General features: G+C 35.7%; 1 protein-coding gene across 2 annotated transcripts; it reads right to left on the bottom strand.

The window, feature by feature from the left end:
- Positions 1-597: 597 nt before the first annotated feature.
- Positions 598-20,527, bottom strand: LOC105802618 (BEACH domain-containing protein C2). Of its 2 annotated transcripts, XR_008191056.1 has the most exons (33): positions 20,273-20,527; positions 17,554-19,609; positions 16,101-16,888; positions 14,990-15,679; positions 14,558-14,692; positions 14,187-14,291; positions 13,866-13,979; positions 13,674-13,750; positions 13,011-13,092; positions 12,413-12,736; positions 11,473-12,089; positions 11,074-11,158; positions 10,612-10,806; positions 9,816-10,358; positions 9,581-9,718; positions 8,985-9,464; positions 7,902-8,047; positions 7,103-7,172; positions 6,875-6,958; positions 6,595-6,651; positions 6,445-6,513; positions 6,247-6,333; positions 6,054-6,170; positions 5,221-5,370; positions 4,982-5,066; positions 4,774-4,894; positions 4,525-4,621; positions 4,326-4,439; positions 3,812-4,187; positions 2,057-2,847; positions 1,535-1,657; positions 1,291-1,416; positions 992-1,141 (listed from the first exon to the last, which is right to left on the bottom strand). XR_008191056.1 is itself a non-coding variant. In XM_012634347.2 (32 exons), exons 2-32 carry the CDS (start codon positions 19,547-19,549, stop codon positions 1,064-1,066), a joined length of 8,934 nt encoding a protein of 2,977 aa, XP_012489801.1. In that variant the 5' UTR covers positions 19,550-19,609; positions 20,273-20,526; the 3' UTR covers positions 598-1,063. The 2 variants fall into 2 exon arrangements, 1 of the variants encoding a protein (XP_012489801.1); XM_012634347.2 differs by lacking the exon at positions 1,291-1,416 and having other exon boundaries at positions 598-1,141; positions 20,273-20,526.
- Positions 20,528-26,942: the final 6,415 nt, after the last annotated feature.

Genomic DNA, 26,942 nt, shown 5'->3' with positions numbered 1-26,942 from the left:
AATTATAATTTATACTATCAAACTTTATAGAAAGATTTATGCTGCAATTTCATTGACTAAACATATCTAGAAAATTAAAATTCATTACGTGTAATTATTAGCCGAATAATTAGTATTGTTCAGTTTAGAGAAGGGATTGAATTGGACTTAGAATAAACCTATCAAAAACGAGACAAAAATTTACTATTAAACTAGTTTATAATATTTTAATATATTTTAGAAAGTTATTATTTTTAATTATTTATTTAAATCAAAGATTGAACAAGTTAAACCGATAATTAATAATATGATCGGTTCCACTACCGATCCAATTTTTTTATAATTGAGGATACCAACTGCTAGGTATCAAACCAAAACTCTTATGCATCACAACATGACACACTTGCCCCTAAAAATTGGATTTTTTTTAATTCATCCAATTTTTTATAAAAAATATTTTGACAATGATTATCAAATTCAGAAATTAAGAATATTTTAGAATTTTGAATGGATCTGAAACCTTTCAGTCATATAGATTTAATTAAGAAATTTGAAATCCAGGAAGAACAAATCCGAAATGAAAGCGACCTCTCATCACTGTTTGAAGACAAATTACTATTTGATAATAGTAAAATATTATAAATGTATATTAAAATTAAAAAAAATACTTTTCAAAAGAAATGTTAAAGTCTTAATTCAGTTTAAATCTGATAACTGCATCCCAGAAAGGATGTCAAATTTTCTCACTATATCGATGAACAAAAAGTGAAAATCGCAAGCCTCGGAGTAGCTCAAATCACAATGGTAATAAACTTACCACAAATCAAATAAAAGAATCTACCTAACAACCCTCCTTTTTTAAATCATATTATAGGGTTGTTCCACTTGTGAAGAGTACTAATTCACATATTTTACATACATGACAACAGGCAGCTGGTGCTGAAAGCCGGGCTATTGACTAGGTTTTCTTCTCGCTTGAGGCAGACACACCTGTGATATTTGTAATATCAATCCTGGTCGCATCAATGGTGCATCTTCTATAATCATTTTCTAATCAATCAAGATTCTAAGGCTGAACTGAAGATTATGACTTTATCAGAGGGCTGAGCCCTTCGCCTTCCCAACCAAGCTTAAGCATCTGATCCACCACTTTCAGGCTCAACTACATATAGCAAAGACCATTATAAGATTTGATTTCAAACATTCAATAAAACAATATTAACAAGAATTCAAGAACCTTATAATCCAAGAAATTTGGTTTGCCATTTAATGATAACATTAAACTTAGGTTAAGACAGTATTACTTCTTACCAATTTCTGATTTTTTTAATATCCATAAGATGGAAGGTTTTGAGGGTTTCATTACTTCCAATAAATTCAAGGAAGTTGACAGGGATTTGAAGGTTTGAACCTTAGACCTCAACATCCTTGACCAAGCTGGGATTGTTATAGCATTTATGCAAACACTCAGCAATGTCATGATAGAAGAACAAATAATTACAAAAGGATTGGTGGAGAACCAAGAAATGGAGGAAAGGAAAAACGTGCAACTTACAGCTGGGTCTGTGAAAATTATCAACTGTTTATCTGCAGTTGAGACTAGAAGATTTGTGTTATCCTCGTTCAAAGCAAAAGCTGTGATATCCTGTCCTTCTCCTAGTTCCAACACATGGAATACCTGCAAATGAAAGTTTTTATCCAGGTCAACATTTGAGAGCAAGAGACACGTATTCATGATGTGCATGAGTGCCTATTACCTACAATAGGAAAATCGTAAAAAGGGAAGAGAAAAGCATCCCATTCTTTCTGTGACAGAGGTACCTTAAACTACGTATGCCATATTAAATGAAAATTTCATCTCAATCATGTGCGAATGGCACAGCAAAGAAGAATCTGAAACAAGTCCACAACTACCCACCCCAGAGACAGAGAAATTTAATCTCCCTAGGGCACCATTGTACAGATGGCACCTAGGAACAAAATTAATATTAAGCTGAAGCAACAAGCATGGGCGCATTCATATGTACAGAAGGTGCAGATGGGGCATAATAGCATCTGTTTAAACATTTTCTTATACCTTCAGAGTATGCAGATTCAAAAAGCAAATTGAAGGAGAAGGAATATCTAATTTGTTGCTTTTGTTGGTTTCTTCTGACTCAAGATCCAAATTATCAGCTACAGGTTTCTTCAAACTCAAGTCCTGGTTGCTATTGGACATTCCATTGTTGCCCAAAGATGAGTTCATTCCAATTAAAGCGTTCTCACCATCAACAGAAATTTCCATGCAACTAACACCACCCAAAGAAGGAAGTTGTGCTCTAGCAACCAGAACACCATTGAGAGTGAAGGTGCTGAGAGTATGTTGCGATTGGTTCCAGGTTAAAATGACTCCCTCAGATGAAAGGCAGACAGCATCAGCTTCTACACCAGCAAACCGTCTCATCAAGCGACCCCTTCTTATAGAATGCAACAGAACATCTGATGAATGGCTACATGAAACAACAACACCCAGATCTGAACTGACACAGCAACAAAGAATTTCCCTTTGATGACCCCGAAGGACATATATGGGACCTTCTATCCGATGCTTTCTGCTTTTGTCTGCCAAGGTATTAGCTAAAGTACCACTACTAGTTGAAGTTGGTGTACCAGTGCCAGCAGTTGGTTCCGATGTGCTGCTTGGGCGGGAGGTAAATGCCCTATGTATCCTCCAAAGTATTACAGTACTGTCCCGGGATCCTGTCACAAGATAATTGCTATCTGGTGATAGAGCAAGACAAGTCACAGGAGCAGAGTGTCCAAAAGCCATTTCTATTGTTTTTGCTCCATCAGATGACAAAAGCTTGATACTATTATCAGCATGTCCACCTAGTTAACATCCAGAAGTATATAAGAAGAAGATAATAAACAGTACAAGAAATGTGCATATATTCATGCCAGCTGTTGGATTCAAAAGCAAATGACCATCATTTTTGACCTGGAACATTGAGTTTCAGAATTAAAAGTCACCGGATGCTACAAAATTATAAAAAAAATGGATCGAGTAGGCAAGCAAATTCCAAAGTATAATGGAACAGGGACCTATGAGCTATGATAGCTCTTTCAAGATAAGGGTACTGAAAGCACTTAATGAATAACATACCTTTAAATTATTCAACCCTATGCCTTAAATCCATTAAATATATTTCATCAGACATGCCTCTAAACTAGAGATTAATAAAAATATGCAAAAGTGATTGATATATTCTTTTTGACCAATTCTTCACACTAAATATTGTACAGCAGCAGCTGATCTTGTAAAAGTTCACAATATTAGACTGAAATCATAATCATCATAAAACACAGTTGTCCTGCAGCATTCCACTACCATGAAATTGAGAACTTAGATTTAATGTTTATGAGAAGTCAGGGTAGTTTTAGACGTGCTAGCCCTCCAACCTTTTTCATTTGCCCAAGCCACCAGTACACAATTCCCTTCATTTACCCAGGAAGGGACATAGATTTTTTAGAGACAAACTATAAGCACATTACAATCCTAGTTAAATGGATTGACCAGAAAACTGTAATACAGGAAATGTTCATTTCAAACATGTAAAAGTACCCTTCAGAGTTCAGGCAGCAGTGCATTTATGAAGAATCTTTCCAAATAAAGACTACTAGGACCAAAGAAAGGATCCTAACGTTATAAAGAATCAGAAAAAGAGAACTTGCAGCAAATTCTCTGCTAGTATCACAAAGAAAGAGGGTTCATAAATGGGAATAAAAAGTGTACTATAACAATCAAATTTATTGAAGTCAAGCCAACATAATATTAGGAATAGGTTACCCTTACCAGTGATAATTTCTTTATCACAAGTGATGGAAACAATAGATGAGTTTCTGATCCCAGAAGAAGAAAATGCTAGTGCCTGGGGAAAGTGCCAATCAACAGAACCAGAGCCTGCAGCTGCTGGCCCTCTGAACATTCTTCTAAGTGCTCCACCAGCAGAGCTTGTCATTGCCTTTCCATGTTGAAACAGAAATGGTGCTCCCTGACCATCGGGAGTGTTAGGTTGCCATTTATGCTGTGCAATATGAGCTGCTGGCGCATCTGTGTCAACGATTATGACGGAATCTGAAGACGCATGAATAGCAGCTGCAGGCAAATTGCAGCGATCAGGGCTTGGGACTGCGTACGATTTTACTTCTCTCGGATTCCGGAAGATTGTCTGACATTAAATGTTATCCAGATTCAGTTTTAACAAGATCATTTTGACAGAAAAATTGCCATGAGAAAAAGGACGATCTAATTAGATCATATGGAAAGTAGTGGCAAAAAAACAGAACTGCAGAATTGGAATTGCTACCTGCAAATGAAGAACCTCTGAAAGAGGTATCTTCTTCATGTGAGGGGCAGTAAGAAGTTGGGATGGAGTTTGTCCAAAATAAGCAATCTGGTCTTGTGTAGCACGCTGTTGTACCTTTTATTTACATGCACGCATAGGATAATTAATAATTTCCAAATAGAGCACACATTAGGAAAACAACATAGCAAATCAAACTCACTGGATCAGATATCTTATCAATATCAACTGTCCCTTCATATGTAATGTAAAAGAACATGTTATTAGCCGATATAGCTTCCTTGCCTCGCTGCTTATACCTGAACATTCCAATTGTGTAAATTTTGGTAAACTCAAGGTTCAAAAGAAGAATCTCCATGAACAATTAATTATTAACAATAATATCATAGTGAAGATTACAAAGGGAAAGAAAATCAACTTAGGTAAGGAAAGAAAGTAAAAGAAAACAAACCCGAATATGAGGTCAATCCATTCATGTAAATGTGCAGATACATGTTCACTCTCAAGAGCCATTCGATGCTTATGAATGAAATCAACTGAGCTTTGAGCCCATGATGGGAGTTTTACAGAATCTGAATGTTCAAAAAGAAAATCAGAACTTACTGCAACTGGCATTTGTCACTCTTCAGATATTGAAAAAAGGACACTCAGGTACATACCAAGCTTTCCTCCTAATTGTGTTGTTCCAAAGTCAATTGAATTCTCATTGGTTAACATCTCAGGAAGGTAAAACAGCTCCGGAACCTAACATGAAAAGTGTAAAATAAAAACAGTAGAAGAAAAAAATTTCTGATAACCCATTGAAGCTACAGCCAAAGGAGATCAGAAAAGATGGAGATAAGAAATAATGTACAAGATAAAATTGTTCTCATGCCAAAGATAAAACAAAAACACAAACCAATTCCTTCACGTCACTCATGTCCTCAAGAACTCCATTCCATGTAGCACCAACGTCTGAAAACATCCGGTCTGCATGGTCAAATTTTCCACCTTGCAGCTGAATCGAAAGGGTTGTAAATGGCTCAACTCTAACAAGATAATATAATACCTGCAAGAAAATACCGATAAACACAGTAGTTAAAATAAAGAATTTGCATCTATAGGTCAAACTAAAAAATAAAAAATCCCCTTAATCGACTAATTGCCATAGAACTTTTTTTAGTGAAAAAATTGAAAGAATTCAATCAAAGAAAAGATGACAAGAAATTACAGGCAAGGAAACTATCCAGCTATCACTTGGTTAAAATTAGTCCTTGCAAATAACTTCAAGGAGAGAAGTAGATCATGCTGAAAACTAATAGTACTAATGCTTTTGAAATGAAGCAAAAAACCTAGTGAAATGGCAGATGAACAATGAAACAGTAAAATTTCAAGCAATCAGAACAATTAGTTAAGGGAGATAAACTACAGCTTTGAGGTGCACAAAAGTAACATGTCAGCTCTATAGAGGGTATCAGCCAATTTCGCAAAACATATTCTGCGAGGCAGACAGAAGAATAATAAAACAGAAGACAGTAAACAACAAAATTTTATTTTTCAAGGCAAATACTCAGCAAGCAACACGCATATACAAATGATACAAATTTCCCAATTACTATGAGAAACAAACTAAAGAAATCAACCTTCTTCATGGATTGCTGGTATGCATCCAGCGGTGACCCTAGTTTAAGAAATTTAAATACACACTATAAAAAGTAAAACCCAAAATGTTAAACAGAATAGAAAACATACAGTTCCAGCACTTGAATAATGTGAGCCATAATGAAACTTGGGGATGACTGGGTCATCAAAGCTAGTATATCTCTCTTGAAATTTCTTCAGCCGCTCTGGATTCAATGCTCCAACAGGCTGCAAGTACACAAAGTTATAATGTCAAAAAAGGAGAGTGCAGATATAAAGTGCCACCAAGATTAAAGCCAGCCACCTTTGAAAGATCTCGGAAAGCTGAAGGATCAGAAAGATCTAGACTCTTTGAACTGTAGTCAGAAAGGATCCATGGGAATACTGGATACTGTAAGCAAAAAGAAAGGAGAGAAAGACAGAAAATGTAGCTTAGTGATATTACAAACAACCACAAAAAGAGCGATTACTCATCAAGATGCATATTTAGAAACAATCTCACCTGAGTTATGTCATTATAACTACGCCCGGCCAATGTATTTAGCTGCATTAGATATTCAAAATTGCTGATCTGCAGAGGGGTTGCAATTTGTTTAATGGTTATACTGCTTATTTATTACACGTGAATATACATGTATACCATAACACGTACCTCCCATCTAGCCCAACGCTCCATTAACTGAGTTCTTTTCAGGAGTTGTTCAGGTCTCTACAGAAGAAAATAATATGAGTTCAACAACGTGAAGAGCAAATGAATTGCAGCAGCTAAATATACACCCTTAGATACCTTGTAATGAACAAAATTTTGTAGGCATAAGATATCTGTAAAATTCCACTCTTCTCAATTTAAATAAAAACAATATTCACCATGTATATACATACACACATGGTAGGCCTCTTTAAATAAAAATATTTACAGGAAAAGAACAAACCTGTGTTGCAAGATAAATGTTGTTTAAATGAGGAGGCCGTGCTTGTACAATAGCACGATATGCATTTCGTCTGCCCTCAGAACTCTGGATCATTAAAAGAAAAAAGAGCAGAACAAAAAAAGGTAAGCCAAAGATTAGGGGGTGCATACTAGGTCAACAACCATTAAAAGCATATTTCTTTTTATCACAAAGCAATAAATCTTGAAGGTGCATCCAATAGGAAAATACCCTGAAGTCAAAGAAGAAGTTAGAACGATCAACCATGAACAACTCCAGAGCACTTCTTCTTAGGAGATATCTATGACAAAGACAAAACAAGCAAAATGAGGTGCATAGCATATGACAAAGCAAAAGCAAAGTTGAAAGATGAAAACTTAAAATGCAACACATTCTGCAACAAGAATATTAAGTTACAGATTACCATGCACAATGTAATAACAAATATCTCTTGATGTTAATCGGCAATAAGAACACAGAGTGAAGACCTCAAATTCATTGTATATTTTACTAGATTCTACAGTCAAAAAACCATCCTCATGTGCAGTTCATATCCAGCACTTGCAATATGGAGAGAAGAAATTAAAAATTAACATGTTTGGAATATTGAGGAATTTCAAGAACATTTCTGGATGTTAGCAGGCACAATAAGATGCAGAAATAAAGGCCATTTCACAAAAGCACTAAAATGGCATCTCTTCTCATTCCATCTTCTAGGCAGGCATCTTGGTTTACAAATATGTGCCTGCATGCTCATTAATATGAAATCAAGGATGGTTCCCAATATCTACGCACACTGTCTGACAATAATTATCAATATATAATGGGGAAGCTTATATTTTCTAAAGCCAATATATTTTCTAAATCAAGGATGGTTCCCAATATCTACTTAGAGTGTCAAATAACAAAAGTTCTAGCTAGTAGCTCAAAGCCAATATATAATGGGGAAGCTTATATTTTCTAAAGCAAGCGTGAACAAATATTAGAATAAAGACCAAGAGTAACATAATTCGTCACTATAACTTCACACCTTCGGCTATACATTTGATGAAGAGAAGTCATCAACCAACTACGGTCTTTTTCATCATTTTTTGCTTCAGAGTTGTCTTCTGAACCATCCATCGATATGTTGCATTCAGTTTTATCAACTACAAAATTTATTTTCTTTGAGGTTACCTGGAAAAACAAAACAAAAAAAGAGAGCATAAAACTTTTATACTAAACCAATAGAAAAGCTAGCGGCCATGGTGATTTACCATGGGGCAGAAGGGAAAAGTAGGTGAAATCAGGGTTATAAGTTACTCATACAGAAATCCTTTTGTTCACATTTCTCAATTTTTAAAGAAAGCCAGCATCATAAAATGTGAATGATAGCATCATCGGCAGCCAGAGATCTAATGTCGGAAGCAACAAATGTATAGTCTCCATAGATTATGTAGCAAAGCTAGAAGAGTCAGCTGGATTGGGGGGAGGGGAGTAAAACCAGCAATTTAAACAAGGGCTGTGCCAATTCAACCAAAAGCATTACAGGGAAAGTTTCCTCTCTAATTCTAACATAAGATCCTTCTATCCTAAATTCCTGATAAATCTCTCCATTATATTTTTTGTCATACAAATAATCATTCTTATAAAAAAAAGTAGACCACTAAACTGCACAGTTCATCACCTTTTAGAACTGCCTTTCGCAACTCACATAGATTCCTTTTGGAGACAATCAAATCTTAACCACCAGAAAAGATGGCATGCAACCCTCATTTAAAGGCATTTAACAATTACATTCCATTTAAGTTCACACACTTTTGCTAATATACAGAACACACAATGATCAGAAAAAGCAATTCTTCCTTCAATATTCCAAAAAAGTCAAATGCTTCTTGTCATCAGCCAACTGTTTTGGTCCTATTATGAGTTTAATGCAAACATGTCATCGTAATTAAAGAAATCCAAAGTTTTTGATAAATTGAGCATCTTAAATCTATAATATAAAAAGACTTTAAGCAATCGTCTGGTTGATGGTAGTACAGTGAAAAATATCACAATCAGAACTACAGAACCCATTTAGAGCAACAAAAACTCAGCATAAAGGAATTTAAATGCAATTCTAACAACTTACTTGAAAGGTTCCTCGTATAACCCTCAGTGGCCGAACCATGGATGAAGGGAGTTCAAACAAAATTCTCTCGTCAAGTTCACTAGGAACATACCCAGGAGCAACTATTGTTGAACTCTGGACCAAGTTTTGCTCACTGGCAAGTTTAGTGTCTTTAGGTTCTATGGATTTCTCCAAGGTTTGCTCAGTTATTCCAGAAAGCCTTTGCTGACCTTCCTCACTTTGGTTATTTACATAGCCTCTGCTATCTACATTATCAGTTTCTGGATGTTCATCATCTTCATTCACAAACACTGTTGAGATTGCTTCTGCTGCCAGAATAGGAGTATTAGATGAGCTTATGACATCCTCTTGAATCTTTTTCACATCATTTTGCTCCTCAAAATCAGCAGCAGCACCAAAATGATCAGTCCCTGTGTAATTCCTTCTCAAAAAAGGTCTCATCCTTGAAGAACTTTCCATAAAGTCCAGCTTCCAAAAAACCTAGACATGCCATAAAAGGAAATAAAAATGTTCAACAAAGGATGAAGATCAAAGTTCAGTTATCTAACAACATAACCATAAAGGAGAAAAGCAAAAAGTCTTAAATTTTCACATGCCTTACTAGGAATTTGGTCTACTAATGGCCCAAAGAGACATGACGTATCTAACAAGCAATGGATAAGTTTGCGCCATGCACGAATCCCAGTGAATAATCTGTGCCGTGCAACTAAATCAACTTGTGCACGCCTATCAATCTGAGATTTCAAAAGAAAAAAGGATAAGTCTGTATTGACAACTTGTCTTGTGGGCTAAAAAAGCAGTGACAATCATGATAGCTAGCCATAAATAAACCTCTGATCGCTGAATATTTCTTGCTAAAGCAAAACTTGCAACAAGGGCCGCAATAAATTTGTAGGATAAAGCATTAAAATCTTTCCCATAGACTGATTTCGTATCGACTGGCTGTAGACATTCCAACCATGCAACGGCCATGGCTTCAGAATCATTCCATCGTTTCACACGCTCCACATCACTATCATGCCTCCGCTGCGCAGAAGTAGCCATTGCAACAGCACTGAGACCTCTTCCAGAACCAATCTTTGCATTGCGTTCAAGATCACGTGCGGCAGCTAAGGCAGCAGCTTTTGCAGCTGCCTTGTCTTTGGGAAGAGAGGGTGAGTTGTTAGGCATGTCCAGAGGTTTGTGAAAGCTAGAAAAATGTTGCAGCTTAGTAGTTTTCCGCTCAAGTATTGAGGAGTCACGTTTAAGCTGTGTAGCGGTTGGAGCAGGAATTTCTCCTCCGCTAGCGCCTGCAGCAATCATTGCCAATGCCATTGCAGCTGGTGGTGATGCAAAAGCAGCCGCCCAAGATGGAGAGATCATTGCAAGAGCTGCCTGAAAAACAAAGAAAAAGAAAGAAACAGACAATTAGAGAATCTTAAATACTGAACCGATAACAAAAAGATGGAAAGGGAATAAATGTACAAAAAGGTCAACAAGCAACTCTGGAAATTTTCCAATAAGCATGCATGCACAAACACATTTGCAGGACAGGGAGTTAACACTGCTAACACTAGGAAAGACAAGTTTGAATCCTAAACTAAGAAATTATTTTAAGGAGTTAAGAATGATACTGATATGTAGCAACCTCTAATGGCAGTGCATCAGCAGCCAATGCACGATCATCAACATTAAGAGGATTCAAACCATCAGCAGTAGCAAGTTCATGAATTCCTGCCAAAAGTGGTCGCCACCTCCTCAAAACAGCAACAAAAGGTGGTACAATGGCCTCAAGATACTGTTTTCGAAGTGGCTTTCTGTCCCTCCCAACAGCATGCCACACCTGCAGCATAGACCACATTTATTTCACTGCAAAATATCAATGAACAACCTAGATATCCATAGAAACATAAGAAAGGAAGAAACAAAACCAAATATTCCATTATGTTTTCATGAAAAAATGAATATGATAATAGATGAGAACATAACAGAGAAGAAAAAAAATAGCTATGCTACAAAATGTTGATAAAAAACAAAACCATAATGTTGATAAAACAAATAAATAAAGAGTTTGCTGCTATTCACACTAAGCTGATTCAATTAAACTAACCTCAGAATATAGAACACAGGATGCTACCAATACTCTCTGTCTCTTGGAATCAGAAATCGGCATGTTCAGAACAGGAGAAAGAACACTGCACATAATTTAAATGAATAAGTTCTGAAATTCATTGTGCATGAATCATGGAAATGAAGCAGAAATATCATTGGACTACAAAGTCAAAGAGCACCAAACCATAATTTTTAGGGAATGCATAAGCATATGAAAAGTACAGAGGGAGAGATAAAGCAGGCACTCTAGTGCATACTGATGTACACTTATGCGTCATTGTTGTTATTGGTTAAGATTCCTCTGATTAACTTACGTCCACAGTAAAGCAAAGTGCATAGATAAGCACACATATGTATCCTTGTGGTTATTGGGTAAGATTTCCTCTGTTTAACATACCTCCACAATAAAGCAGACCGCGGTTTCCTTGCTGCCATTCGACCACTGTTATCTAAGGATATGATGTTGCCTCGATACAGTCCTTCAGACATTCCATCTTCTACGCCTACATTCCTCATGATCATGTTGTCTTCTCCATTATCTTCTTCCCTCATTGAAAGAAGTACCATGCGAAGCATGCATAAAAAGGGTTGGTCACTGTCCAGTAACTGGTAAAGTGCAGCCATTCCTCCCATCCCAGTACCTGATCCACCACCGATACCAAGACCACCACCAAGTCCAGAATCATCTAACAATAATGCTTGGAGCATACTTACAGACTTCTTCACTAAAGGAAGTTCAATCCAGTTTCCATTAGCATCTTTTTGCAAAGCAGCATTCCACGACTCCCAGCCAAAGCCACCACCACCAATGTCAATTGGTTTTGAGGGCAGGCCAACACCATACCATAAGCGACTCCTGTATTTCCAACCCTCAGCTAAATCCATAGCACAACTCCCATATGACACAAAAGCAGATGAGACGGAATCAAAAGGCTCAGCTGCAGCAGCTGCAGTAAGCCGTTCCATCACCGTTGCAGAAATCTGCCCATTTGCATCAGCCATTGAAGCAAGGACCTTGTTTGGAAACAGAACATGAAGAGGGGAAATAACAAAATCAGAACAAGCCATAAAGGAACTCAAACGAAGCTCAACTGAACTTACGAGAAGTATCCATTTTCTTTAACTAGAAAACAATGAAAACAATCACGTCTAAGTCTCTAAGATAACTGTCTCTTGTCCAATGTCACAACTCACAAAACCAGGAAAGAAATTCTGGCAAATAAGGTAAAAGTAGAAGATGAAGAATTTTAACTGATGAGAACTACATATAGTTAATATATGAATCACTAAACTCTGAATGCAATATAGATGTGTCTTTAAGATCACTATATACGTACGTCAAGAGCGAGTCCACCAGAATTTCCAGATCTGCTATCATCCACAGCTTCAGTTGATTCTCTACTAATTGATGCCGCTGAACTTGATTGACTATTTGGGGCAGACGCGAAAGAAAGAGGAGATTTATTACCATCAACTTTACATGATGCACAAGAAAGTTTACTTTGCAACCGCAAATGATCTTCAACAAGCATTAATATGACAATTGCATTCTCTACCAGAAACACAGAAAGCTGTGCAGCATTCTCTGTTTCTGCCTTAGCATCCTCAGGAGACAAACCTTCGGCTGCAACCCCAGCAGCAACTGCAGCAATAACTTGAGTCTGCAGAAGAAGAAAAGCTCAATAAATAATTATTGCAATTTTTCATTTGAGTGCTGTGAAACATAACAGATCAATGATGATGACATAAAAATTAAAAGAGAGAGAGAGTAACAAGTAGTAAGACGGGAAACATAACAAAAGGATAAACAAAATTACAGGAGGATCGACTTTTTATTTCATGGCTAACTAAACTAACATAGATATATCATTTGCCACAAAAATCTTTTAAGTGAAAAAAGGTAGCTGAAGTCAATTGGTAACAATTTAATGTTACCTGAGCCTGAAGTTCTCTGGCAGCAAAGTCCATCAACCCACCTAAGAGTCTTCTCTTGAATATTGGCAAAGATTCTTCACGTCTTCAGCATACAATCACATAGGAAATCACAACAAATTAACCATACTTATTTATCCATAAAAAAAATTACAGCTAAACTTTTTATTGGCCCCTTGAAGAGCACATTATGCAAAAGAATCGGTGAATCAACATTAAAATAATCACTGCAGTCACATTGTTATTTATCCTATGTGAATATATCGAACATATTCAGTTTTTTAGCCAACAAGATGTTTCAAAAGGTTTAGAAGTAACTACAGAAAAAATATAGTTTCCATAATTTGCCACTTTGTATTTTAGTCAAAATAGTAATACCTTTATCACCTTAACAAAGGCAAAACACAGAATCCAATGATTCAGTGATTCTGAAAGATAGCAAGTAAGACATTTTTATCAGTGAAAATACAAACTTTAGATTTCTCCTTCAACTTGATTATGTCCCAACAAGTGCATATTGTGTATGTTCCCACAAAAAGATGTGCCTTCTTACATATCACTCCAGGGAAAAGAAACTATGGACAACCACATTCAAATGGCAAAAGGTGCACTTTTGGAGACAAATAAGCAGTGGAAATCATGGAGCAGGACTAAGCAGTTGAATACCTAATTCTCTGATCCCCAGTGCTAGAGCCACCCACGATAGAGAGCCATTCAGCACAATGAATTGTGGCTTCAATATCCTGTAAAATGGAAGCAAAGACCAGAAAATATAAATGGAGCTGACATACTTAGTATTACGGGGAACAAATGTATATAGAAAGTACAGCAAAGTGGAAAAGTTGGATAAAGACAAACCTTCCATCCATCCTTTTGGCGCATTGAATGCTCCAACATAATAATCAAAAAACTGTGTATGAAGTCCTCTATGTCACCTAGGCTTGCTGAATCAGACTTTTTTCTCGCATCCATCTGCAAAAGCAGGTAACAAGCTGCAATAATTAATACAAGGAGTATGTACATTCAAAGCTATTCAGTAAGGTCAAAATACTAGTTAGAAAACTCTGCAACTCCAACCCTAACAACAGCACTACCAGATACATTTGCAACAGAACACCACAGACAACAATGGGGAAGAAGCACAATAGCATACAGAAAAGAGAAGCTGGAAATTACTACCTCATAGTTAGAGATAAGGACCTCTAGTATCCACTCAGGCCACTCCTCCATTTTTGTTAGACTGTTTCTATTTTCTGGGTGACTGCAAGCCAAAAACAGAAGATCCTGAAATCATATAAAAAGAAATAGCTCAGATTATAATGGAAAATCTGAAAAGTCATGATAAGGACAAAATATAAATGTGAAACAAAAGGCAGATAACCAAGATATGACTATAGTTGAATTTAATATGAGAAATGCTACCACCAACAGAACAGATGACGCTTCTAAACTATGTTTTATTTTCATAAGTATTATTTAAATTAAGAATGTTTTCAGTTAACAACCAACACTTAACAAAATCTACATCCAGTAAACTCAGACAAGCATACCTGTAGTGCCCGGCTTTGGAAAGATCTAGATGCATATGGAAGAGACCGCAATAAAACCAACAAAAGTTGTAAATGTTCAAAACGATGACCAGAATCATAAAAGTTCAATCCATCCTCCGGTGAAGAAGCATTGATCTGAGCAAATTAAAGGGAAAAAGAAGTATAAAATCATTGACATTCAATGCTAAATGCAAATGCAAGATACCACAAGAAGCTATAATATTTCCTACTTAAACAAATTGAAATATCAAAAGCAAGCTGAAAAGCTACAACATACTAGTTTTAAGTAAAAATATAATAAAAGTAGTAGAAAATTAATAAAATCACAGACTGATAAGCTTTTCAAGTGAAAACACTGCAATAAAGTACAAGTATAATAAGCATTGATGAACAAGGTTAAGATATATAGAAGCAAAAGAGTATTTATCATACCGAGGCCCCTAATAAAGCAGTGTATACATTGCTTGTCATAAGCCTATTAGGAGCAGCCTGGAAAGCCTTCTGTAATGCAAAAAGCAGTATAGAAACTTTATCTTCAAACATACTTCCAGCTGCATCATTGAGCGCACCACCAAAAAGGTTGCTTGTCATCTCTGAAGACACACGGGAACCAAATTTCAGATGTCCGTAAGCTACTAAAGCACCTAACAGCCCAATGATCCCAACAACAATTCCATCATCATTGTCAACATTGTAAACATTATTCCTTGCATTGTCAGCACTAATTGAAAGACTTATTCCACCCAAATTCTTCATAAAAGCATTTTCAGAAACAGATGACACCCTTTCCACTTTCAAACTAGAACTGGCCACAAGGCCAGAAATACCGTGAAAATCTCTCTTTTGCGAAATTTGATCTTTCTCCTTTAGTGATCCTTCATCCTGACTTCCTTCTGGAACGCAAGTATCTAGTTCTGGTTCAGATCTTTCAACAGCCAAGCTTTCCTCAGTCTTGGTGCTAGTTTCAGGAATGTGGTGATCACCAGCTTTAGCTTCTCTCTGCAGGAGGACAAGAAGTGTTTCTATCCCACCAGAACCCATGAATGCCTGTGCAAATGTTTGAGCTCGGGTTGTATTTGGTTGTACCACTAGCCTGTAGATCAAATGTAGCACCCTGGCAACCTGAAAGAATACCGGAGATTCATTTTTGGTAAAATCATAAGAAACTAGTGCATAAAAGATGCCCTGAAATATAAATCAGAAATATTAGGCATGCATATAACCACATGATGCACTTGCACTTGATTATATCCTGATCCAACAATGGAAACCAAAACCCGAATCAAATAAAAGATGTACATACCCATAATTCTAAAGAAAAGAAACAAAAAAGAATTTTAAGCACAGCTCATCAGATCTTGAGAAAATAAGGAGTTTTCACAAGTTTAGTTATAGAAAAATAGGCAACTGTCAAAAAGATTCTCATGCCTCAGTATGATATAACATTCTTAAACCAACACGTCATTCAACTTTCATCTTAATAAAAGTGAAGCCAAATCTTCAGAAGCACTAGTGAAAGGAAATCAGAAAAACATGAGCTCACCTGGTTAGGTTGTGGGCAATCAACCATAAATCCAAGTAAACAACGGACGTCATCTGCAGCTAATGAAGGCGGTGATGCTCCTATTAGAAGTTCAATGACAACTAAGAGCTCATCAACCAAAGCATTCACTTCGCCCATTGGCCGCATAGCATCATTTAGAGAAAAAGCATCTAAAGAGTCCTTTTCACGAATTGTCCAATAGCACCTTCTGCAGCCATCAAAAAGCATCTGCATAGCATTAGCGTCTCGCATGACAGATGACTCCGTGAAGACCATATCTGCAAGTGATGATAGGAGTTTCTTTTGGAGCCCATAGCTGCACAAACTCCAAATTTTAATATCCAAAAGCAGTGTACTGAAAAGCTGCACTTTAAGTGCATGATTGTGCTTTTGAGATTGACACAGGGAAACAACAGCAGCTACAAGCTCCTCGTCCCCAACACCATCATGCTTTCCAGAACAAAGATAAGACAAATTTTGTAAAAGATAGTTTAAGATTCTTGATAGAATTTCAGGTCCACTCATACGACATAGCTCTTCACTGTTCCCAGGATGATGGATGGCAACAGAAATAATTCTGAATATTGGCGCAGCAAGGGCAGCTGTAGCCAAAGACAATGGAAGACTACCCTGTTCCAATTCCAAGTTATCTTTACACACATTGCTGACAGCCAGAGGAAGTAAAGACATGGGTCCCCCATATGCTAAAGCCCAGAGAGCCTCCACAGGTCTCATCCGCATTGCAACATGGACATGCCCAAGAACCTCAGCTGGTCTGCGTATTATACCTGGATCACCATAGGTAGGTAATCTAAGCAAGAATTTAGAATAATTTCTGCATAGAAGAGAAATGGGGGCCAACCAATTCCAAATATATACACAACATAAAAGTCAAATATGAGTGGAAACAAAAACCAAAACAATGAGTGAAGACACTAATATAAATAAAGACGTCTTTCTCAACTCATCTGGCAAAATACATATTGCAATGTCCAGAACAGAATTGAACCCAATAAAAAGGCCAAGTAAAACAACATAAGAATCAAACGGGTATGCACAGCAGCAGACGAATTTACATGCACATCCAAAATCACTAACGTGCCATCCACCAAGCCACCAACCTTCATTACTCATGCATGCACTGAGAGAGGGGGATTATAGGAAAACAAACAAGCATACCATAAAAGTATATGCATTTTGCATGTTCATAACACTTTGAAACAGCACATAGATAGGGAAGAAAGGAGGATGAGATAAAAATAATAAAGATCTCCATTCACTCCTCAATATCGTAAACCATATTCTGGCTCAGGAGCAAGGATAAATAAAAAGGGTAAAGGATAAAAAAACAAAAGTATACTTAGACAAGGAGACAAATTTTATATGCACAGACATTTAATTGGAGTCTAGTAACCAATAATCATATACTGTAATTAAAGATGAAACTATTCACCTGCAGCACCAGAAGGAGAAGAATCTGGGCAGAACCGCCCACTAAGAAGACAGGGGTGGTAGAGTAGGTGAATGCAACCTCCAATTTCTGCATCCAATAGAGAACTTTCCTCTGCCATTTTCTGAACATGATCATTTGTAGCTAGCCAAGGAAGTCCTGCACCATTACCAAATGAAGGCAGCATATCCCCACCCCTAGAAGCCATGCGTGCCATTCTTTCAGGACCAATTGGCTCCTTAAAGATATATACTGGGCCCATTTCAGCAAATAAAGGGCACTGGCGACGGCGGCGTTGTAAGCCAGCCATTGTAGGAGGGGGGTTTGTCCCAATGCAACAAAATGCAAGTGGCTTGGAGATGCGAGGAAACTCAAAAGGACGACTTTCATACAAGGATCCATCAATATATAATTTCAACTCACTCTCAGCTTTCCCTATAAGTCCCTGCCTGCATACATGCTCCAATCCAATAAAATACCAACATTGTGGCTTGAATGCATGAGTAAAATGTAATGAAGCCTTCTTTCCTTTTCCACTCACACATTCAACCACTAAAAACTGTGCATGAAAGTATGCCTCTATTCCCTGATTATCAGCAGATAAGAAGCTAAATAAACGAGGCATATGTGCAGTGCCTTCACCAGCCAATGCACTTGCAGCAGCAGCAGCGGACATAGCTGATGATTTTCCTGACTTGGCCGCAGCTGCAGCAGCAATTGCAGCTGCAGCAGTTGCTGCATTTAATGTATCTGCAAATGATTCAATATAGATCCACGTTGAAAAGGCATATCCATTGGTAAATGGCCAACGACTTTCACCAGGACCAAGTAAACCAGAGCTTTCGCCGTCAAACTCAAAAGTGCATGCTGGTCCTCTAGACTCTTTCCCACTCACTGCCTTCTCTAGTGCAAGCATTAAGCGAGGTGCCCAAATGGTAGTAAGTGTTTTTGTAATGACCTGAAGCCATCTGTGCAAATCACTAACACTAAGTGAATGCCCTGCCAAATGTTGGATACAATAGCATAAGGGAGTTCCATCCCACTTCATCGGCTCTATCGAACCAACATCCTGAGCAAAAATATTCTCAGCTGACCTCAAAAGAACTCCTAATAAACCAGCCGTGGAGCACATAGCCCTATTCCTTGTACAAGCCCGCAGTATAACCAACAAACCTCTAACCATCCGTGTCCTGGCAGACATGAGAATGTCACTATCTCCTTCCCAAGGAAGCCAAGGAATTAGTTCACCTGCCACAATTGCAGCCCGAGAGTTTAGCATCACACTAGGAGGATTGTCATCCTCATTCTCTTCAAAACTTTCAACTCCACCCATTGTGGCAATAAGTGAATCAACAACCAAGAAAGGAATGCTCTCCATATCTTCCACACTTTCAAAAGTCTCAGCCCCACTAACAATATTCTTCAGCTTGTCCAAACCTTCAGACTTTCCCATAATGGCAGAATCAACTAAGTGCAATAACTCGGGAGACACATTTGGCATAGCAGCTTTCGGCTTAGATGTTGTTGGTGACCCAAGGGGCGAGCCTCTAGAATCTGCATAAAAGACAGAATCGAGGCCAGTTTCTGAAATTGACTGCTTAATTTGGTAATCTGTTTGTCTTTCAGGTCCAGGGCTTGAAGCAGAACTATCATGCCGTGGCCCAGACATTGAGGAAGAATCATACTCCATCACAGAAAACTGTCTCTGATAGTCAGAACTTGAGGATCGATTGGAGTCCACCTGATCATCCTGAAACTCTCCAGCAGCTTTATCTTGATTTTCTAAAGAAACAGGCTCAAATTGGTCCTCATCCCCTATAGGCGTTGCAGAATGAACCTCCTGTGAAACTGCATTATTGTTTTTCAATATAGATTCCTCACCACCGGTAGCATTATCCTGATGAGATCCTCCTATTCTATCCTCCACAGCACCAATTTCATGAGTATCAAAACTCTTTACAGAAGTTTCACCAAACTTCTTCTCTTCTTCTTCTTCCATTGTATTATTACTTTAAAAACCTAGCAAATACTCATTTGAATTATTTGCACTTGAATAAACCTGAAAAAACAACAAAATATGAAAAACAAAACTAATTGTCACTCCAGTTAATTCTTAAAAACACTATAAATCAGACACTATAGATGCACCACTGTCGAGAACATCACAAATTACTCTTTTAGCATAATGCACAATAAATAATAATAATTATAAAATTATTCATGAACTCAAAAAATAAAAGAAAAAAAACATATAGTCTATCCCTATGTTTTCACTTTCAATTTTAACACGTGAGATTCTTAATTACAGAACATTAATGTCCTCTCCGATTAGTTAAAACTCAAAAAAGTTCACAGCTGAGTCCAACTAACAAAAATCGCGTAGATACAGGCAATTCAAACTTGAATCAAAGAGTGAGATGAAACAAGAAGTAGCGGATCTAGCTCATGAAGCGTGTACACATTCAAAAAAAACAAATAAGAATTAACAACATTGAATTATATGAAGAAAAAACATGAACCTTTCTAACATTGACGAATCGATCAACTGGCATTGAAATTAACAAATTAACATGAATGCCAGAAAAACAAACAGACCGATCCACCCCAATCCAAGTGAAAGAGAATAACGATATATGCACGGATCAAAGTTTAACGACTAATGATTTGAATGATTCCAGAAAATATATAAAAATGTGACGTGTGATAGAGAAGATGAACTTACCTGGGTCGGTTCAACTTTAAATTTTTCCCGTTAAATTATATATATAATCGATTAAAAAACAAAGAACGAACAAGGGAATCGAAAAGGTGAAGAAAATTATAGAAACGAAAAAGAAAAAGTTCTATCAAGATATGAGAAAGGGAGAATCGGAGAAGACGACGACGAGCAAGAAGGGCGAAATGGGCGCCGGAGAAAGAGAAGGTAGATTTTAGCAAGTAATTAGCAATAGGGCCCCCTAATGGTTGCCCAGTCAAAAAATAAAAATTAAATAAAACAAAGGAAAATAGGTGGTTAAATGATATCTCCAATGTCACTTCTTTTTTCTTTTCTTTTCCTTATTTATTTTTTACTAATTTACTTCAGTATTATTATTACCACTGCAAAAGTAGTCATCACATTCCAAAGAAAAAATAAACAGATTTTTTTTTTTTCTAGAATTTTAGCTTTTAATCTTTGCTTCCATTCCAAGCGAAGAAAACGGAAGAAATTTATTATTTTATGGAAAGAGCATAGTGAATTATTATTTACAAAATCATGAGATTTGTTTTTTTTTATTTTAAAAATTACATTAGATAAACCATAATTAAGAGGAGATAGATTCATTGCGATCTCTTCTCAATAAGCTCATGATTGGAGTCGGTGAGGCTCTAAATAAATGTATTAAAGAACTATATGTATCAACACATTTAGTCATGTGATCTGTAACACTGTTAAGAGTTCTCAGCTTATGTCGAATACGAATCTCCTATTTCCGATGCAATACTTGATGTAACAGTCTGTTAACAAGAAATAATTTTATCTTAAAATAAATAGTTTCATTTCTTTATTTTTAGTTCTTTTGTTTCAAATATAAATATATGTATTTGGAATTTCGAACATGCTTAAATATATATTAAATGAAATAATACATTGAGTTAGTTGTATAACTTGAACTGAAAAATTAAATGAAATAGAAAATATGAGAGTGAGGGGATGGAGAGAATGGAGGACAGATAGATAGACACAATTTAAAATTTCGATTAATTTTTTAAAAATTCAAATCCCATCTCATCTAATTGATAAAAAAATATGAAGTAAATTGAATTTAAAAATTGGATAAGTAAATTTTAAAAAGTTGGATTCATTAACAACTTACAAGTGAAAAATGGCAAAAAAAAAACCATTCACAACCTTTTTACATCTTACATCTATAATATTTTTGTCCTAGTGGATCTCGAACTCTTTTAATTAAGGTATAAAATTTTGGATTACTAATTGGTGGAATATTAAGTAATTTGAATTTTTTTAATGATATTTTAAAAAGAAGATTTTAGAACAATTCATAGAGAATTAGATAAACTCTTTCTGTCAACGAAATAATATAATAATACCCAAAAACACATCTATAAAAGTTTTATATAGGAATCCACAAAGAAACATCCAATTGATCAAAGTGCATAACGAAGCTCGTATTGATACGATTTTGCACTTCTCGACAAATCTAATTTGTTTCGTTATTCTAAGTAGTAATTCAATAATTTAGTTCTATCTGAAACTAAAATCTATGCCACCGTATTGAAGTAAGGTCCAAAAAATCTTCCTCATGCCCACCATACTTCATCGCTTTATTCTTACATTTTATAAGAGTGGTTAATTTTTAATTTTAGTCCTTCTAATATGCTTAAATTTAAAATTTAATCTTTATACTTTAATTTTCAACACTATTTGATATCTATATTTTTATAATGTTATTAATTAGTTTAATGTATTTCAAAGTAATTAATTAGTTACGTGGTTATGTATAATTAGCTTAATGTATTTCAATGTTACTAATTAGTTTAATATCATTAACTTTTCAATTAAAACGTTACGTGGTTATATATAATTTTAAAGTAGATTTATAAATCCAAAAGAATAGACAGATTAAATTCTTGAAAATAAAATAGGAAGACTAAATTTCAAATGTATAAAATGTAGACTGTAGAGACTTAAAGTCATGATTATTTGAACCAGTTAGAGTATTAGTCCAACGAGAGGAATCATACCAGTTGACTTGCAAACTAGTATGGACCAATTGAACTAAACTAAAAATTTGATTGAACTAATTTTTTATTTATTTTAATTTTTTTTCTTTTTTAACGATTTATTCCATCGAACCATACAAATTAATGGTCTGATCAGTTCGACCACAGATTCATTTATGAAAATCTTACTTGAGAGTATGTTCTAATTTTTAAAATTTTACTTTATAAGTTAATGTAGACAAATAAAAACCCAATACGAAGTGTGAATAGACCATGCTAGTTGATTTTATAAATTAAATGTTAAATTTATTAATTTTACTAAGATATCAATAAAAAATTTTAAACAATTCTAACTACAATCACAATTATAAATAATATATCTAAATAATTATAATTAAAAGTAATCATTACAAAACAATATTAAATTAATGACAGAAAAATATTCAAGAACTTATATCATAAATCTAAACAAAAGCTCCGCATAACCGAATTTAAACCAAAATAAATATTCATGCTTTGGCAATATCAATTTTTTCTTGAAGAAACCAAGAGTGCCATTAAAACATCAATGCTATATTACATAAAAGCCCAAAGCTCGCAAACATATGAACACTTAGCACAGAGCTAAACAAGCCCAGCCTAAATCAAAGGGAAGCAAACCTTAGATTCCTCGACAACTTCAGTCGCCGCTGCCTAGAGAAGAAAAAGAAGTCTGATCGGAGGAGCCCTTAAAAACAAGGTTGATGTACCCACGTCCAGTAGAAACGCCCACAAGAAGAGCCAGTGTCGTCACCACGACGAAGCTTGTCGAGAACACTGAACTTTCATCCTAAACCCATAATTAATTAATTTAATAAATAATATTTATTTTGTGAAATGGAAAAACATGCATTGGATTTGATTAAATTACAAAGTATTGCGTTAAAAGTTTAAAAGCACATAATTGAATCCAATATAGAGAGGTCCAAAATCCTTCATAATAGCAGTAATCTCAGCATGATTAACTAGAGTTAGCCACCCCTCTCTTCTAATTGAAGTGGGGGATTTATTTTTTTTATCAGATAAGTTGGTCTGTCGTAATTTGATATGTCAAATTAGGCTCTCTATTACACTGAAAGAGCTTATTCTCAAGTAAATTAGGTGTCTTTTTTTATTATTTTTGTTGATTTTTGGTTTTTTTTTCTTGTTAACAAATTATTTTTGTTAGTTTTATGCCATTTTTTAGACCTAAATCGGCCAATTGTGTCATGGGAAACCTAACAATGAGATTAAGTGGTGTAAGGAGTCGATAATGACCAGAACGTGAAGAGAACATTACTTAGAAGGGGGTATTGCGATATCGAGGCATGGAAGTCTTGATACTCCCAATCTCAAGACTATTGTGGGTATACCGATACCACTGCATGATGGGTGAAAAAACTGTAGGGGCAATTTTATGTCCAGTAAGCTTAAGTCTATTTTTCATTTAAGGGCATAATGGTTACTATTAGTAGGCTATAAATACAACTTTATAAGCCTTTGTTTTCAGATTTGGTGGCTGAACATTTTTCATTAGTTTCATAGTTCATAGCTTAGGGTTTAGTTTAGGTTTTATTTTCTTTTTATTTCTTCTTTTTTGTTGGAACATTGTGGAGGGAAATGTATTAAACGTTCGCGTTTCATTGAATTTTATCTATTAATGAGTATTTTCTCAACCTTATCTTTTATGCTTACTATGTGTTTGTTAAAATGCTTGTGAGGAAATCAAGTTTAATTGTGTGTTGAAATATCTTATTAGTTGATAGATGTGTGAGTTACTTGGCTAAGTTATTATCTATACTTTAATTGGTTGTTTATTCAAGTGTATGAAATTACATATTACACTATAATTGGCGCCTTTGATGAAAGATTTAAATAGACGAGACCAAGAGGAAACTCTATCGTGTAGTACTTTGGTACACTTACGTTGAATAGTGAGGCAGAAAGGAGATTTATATGCCTAAGTGAGACCAAAAAAAGAGCTTAGTTGGTATTTTTTTAGTTTAGAATGAGATCGAGAGGAGATTCCTAGCTAGGAGTGACAAACAATATAATCATCATAGGTTTATTAGCTTAGTTAGTAATCCATGAACCATTCAACCATCATTTCAATCCATTTGAATTAATCCCAGTAAAAAGTAAGAAAGTTAGTTTAGTATTTTTTTTTTGTTGATTTAGATATTGCTTAAATATTATTTTATCTGAATTTGCACTAATTATTTTTGACTCAATTAGATTAGTAAATGCTTAACTTGTAATTAACTTGACAAAAACATTTATCGGCAATCATTTGGGTTCGATCCTTGGAATGCTCTAGTGTTCCATTGATGCTACAAATATTACAACTGACATTGTCCGCTTACAGTCAAAACCGCACCTTTAAATTGATTTATAAAATTATTTTTATTATGCGCGTGCGATAATGATCATAAGTCTTATTTGTATTCTACTAATTCAACTAGGATCCTTCTATCTATCCCTATAAATAGATGGTTATAGTAGGCTAAAAACACACAACTTTGAAATATTGCTATTCTTCTCAGAAATAGTGAGAATCTATTTCTAAGTATAAATTATATTTCTCGAGAATAACAATTTTACCAGTTTCTATTGAGAGAGATATTTACTTTCGTACTGAAAGTAAAAAAATTATTTTTCATCTGGGATCCATCTCACACAAAACACAAGTACTTTTTGAGAAAATTTTATTGTTATAAATATCACAAATCAACTTGGTTTTTAAATTTTTAATTTTTCATTGTAACAGAAAACCATTTTCAAACTCAATTTTTCCAACATTAGACTCTTGGATCGAATAACTTATTGTTTGCAAAAAGCCATAACTTGCCTCACAACCACACTGACTCCACCAACTGTGACTTCACCCCTGTAAACCAGTGTTTTCACCAATAGGCATTAGGTCTTCAAGACTCAGAAACACAGGAAAAACGACAACATTTAGAAGAGTAGTTTTCTCAGTAAGAGCGTCGCTTCTAGGAGCAGCAAGAACAACAACGTGTCATTGATCAAAGGAATGCCTAGAATGAATAGTTTGTCGTTGAATTAAGAGCTACCTAAGATGGGAGAACCCAACTCACCAAGAGGATGAAGCTTAGTCCTCACTTTGCGGAGAGCGCAAGTGCAATAATTTGGAAAACCTTCGTAGGAATAATGTCAACCTCCTAACAGTATCCCAACGTTCCCAGGGTAACAACAATGTCTTTATAGAAGAACAACTTAGAGTCTTCAAAGCAGAGCTAATGCAAATAGTAAAAAGGGGTAAAAGTAGAAGAAACTTTTTGGAATTAATCCAACAAACCGTTAGCCTCTAAAGTCCTTGAAAACCATATATCAACATCCTTCAAGTTTCCAAAGTTTGTGTACAATAGGTTGGGGGATTCGAAAGACCATCTGGCTAGATATAATAATTATATGAATATACTAAAAACATTTGGTGGAGTTAAGTGTAGGGCATTCTCCATGACCCTATTGCAAACAACTCAATAGTGGTACCTGTTGTTGCCCCAAGGATCCATTCACTCTTTCAAACAACTAGTCAGGCAATTCACGAGTCGTTTTCTGGCTAACAAGACATTCAGGTATTCTTTATCTTATCTAATGACTATCTGCTAAGGAGCAAACAAATCCCTTGGCGATTATGTGCGATGTTTCAATGTTGTCACCATGGTTACAAAATGGGTCACATATGAATAAGTTATTCAAGCCTGTCTTGTTTGAACCACCCATCAACATATGAGGTACATCTTCATTGAGAATGCACTGAGTAAACTCTCTCATCTTTATGAAATGATACATAAGTTTCCAGAATGAGATAAAATTGAGAAAGTTCGTGCCGATACTTCTACCCCAATACCATGTAAAATCAACCTCTCGCGGCAATCGCCTCTAAAAGATTTTAAGGCTATTAGCAACCAAGGACCAACCCAGGGGTAGGTCGGCATGGATATGAACATCACAATCAAACAAACCAAAGAACTCAGGAGTGGGTGAACAATAGAGGAGGCCAAGGACCAGCGACTTCAAGCCCCGTACAATCAATTCAGGACTCATTATGAGCTCAATTGTTCTCTAGCCTAGATATTCGACTAGGTAAAATACCAGGGAATTCTTGAAATGGCCCTACATCTTCCACCCAGCCAACATCGCAACAACTCCAACCATCATTGCAGATACCATGATGCTCGAAAGAATCGAATTGAACAATATGTACATTTAAAAAACGCTATTGAAACCGCATCTCGGAAGGGGTACCTTAAGCAATTTTCGGCTCAGGACCCTTATTAATCAAATAGAGCTTAAGATAAGGAAACAAGGCCACAACAATACAAACTACATCGACCTATTTTTTTATATAAATAACATAGTAGTTTCCCAATGCGATATACTGGGACATATAAAGGTTCGGTCTAAAAGATCTTGCAATTGAACTTTCAACTCTTTCAGGTCCACTGATGCCATACGATAAGGAGCAATAAACACTAGAGTTGTACCCGAGTAAACTTCAATTGCAAATTCAACTTCACGATTAAAAGGTATTTCTGGCAACTTTTGAGAACACATATGAAAATTTGCATACTATTCGATCTTATCTATCTTGCTTTCATATGAATTCGAGTTAATGACGTATC

This window comes from Gossypium raimondii, chromosome 11 (genome assembly GCF_025698545.1).
Source record: "Gossypium raimondii isolate GPD5lz chromosome 11, ASM2569854v1, whole genome shotgun sequence".
NCBI classification, from domain to species: Eukaryota; Viridiplantae; Streptophyta; class Magnoliopsida; order Malvales; family Malvaceae; genus Gossypium; species Gossypium raimondii.
Note: the sequence above shows the minus strand (reverse complement) of the source record. Positions and strands in the feature narration are given on the sequence as shown.

Coding starts and splice junctions, on each gene's coding strand:
- LOC105802618 (XM_012634347.2), bottom strand. CDS start 19,549: ATGGAAGAAGAAGAAGAGAAGAAGTTTGGTGAAACTTCTGTAAAGAGT. Junction 13,751..13,865: donor GCCAAAAGGATGGATGGAAG/GTTTGTCTTTAT, acceptor TCCATTTTACAG/GATATTGAAGCCACAATTCA. Junction 6,514..6,594: donor AGCGTTGGGCTAGATGGGAG/GTACGTGTTATG, acceptor ACCCCTCTGCAG/ATCAGCAATTTTGAATATCT.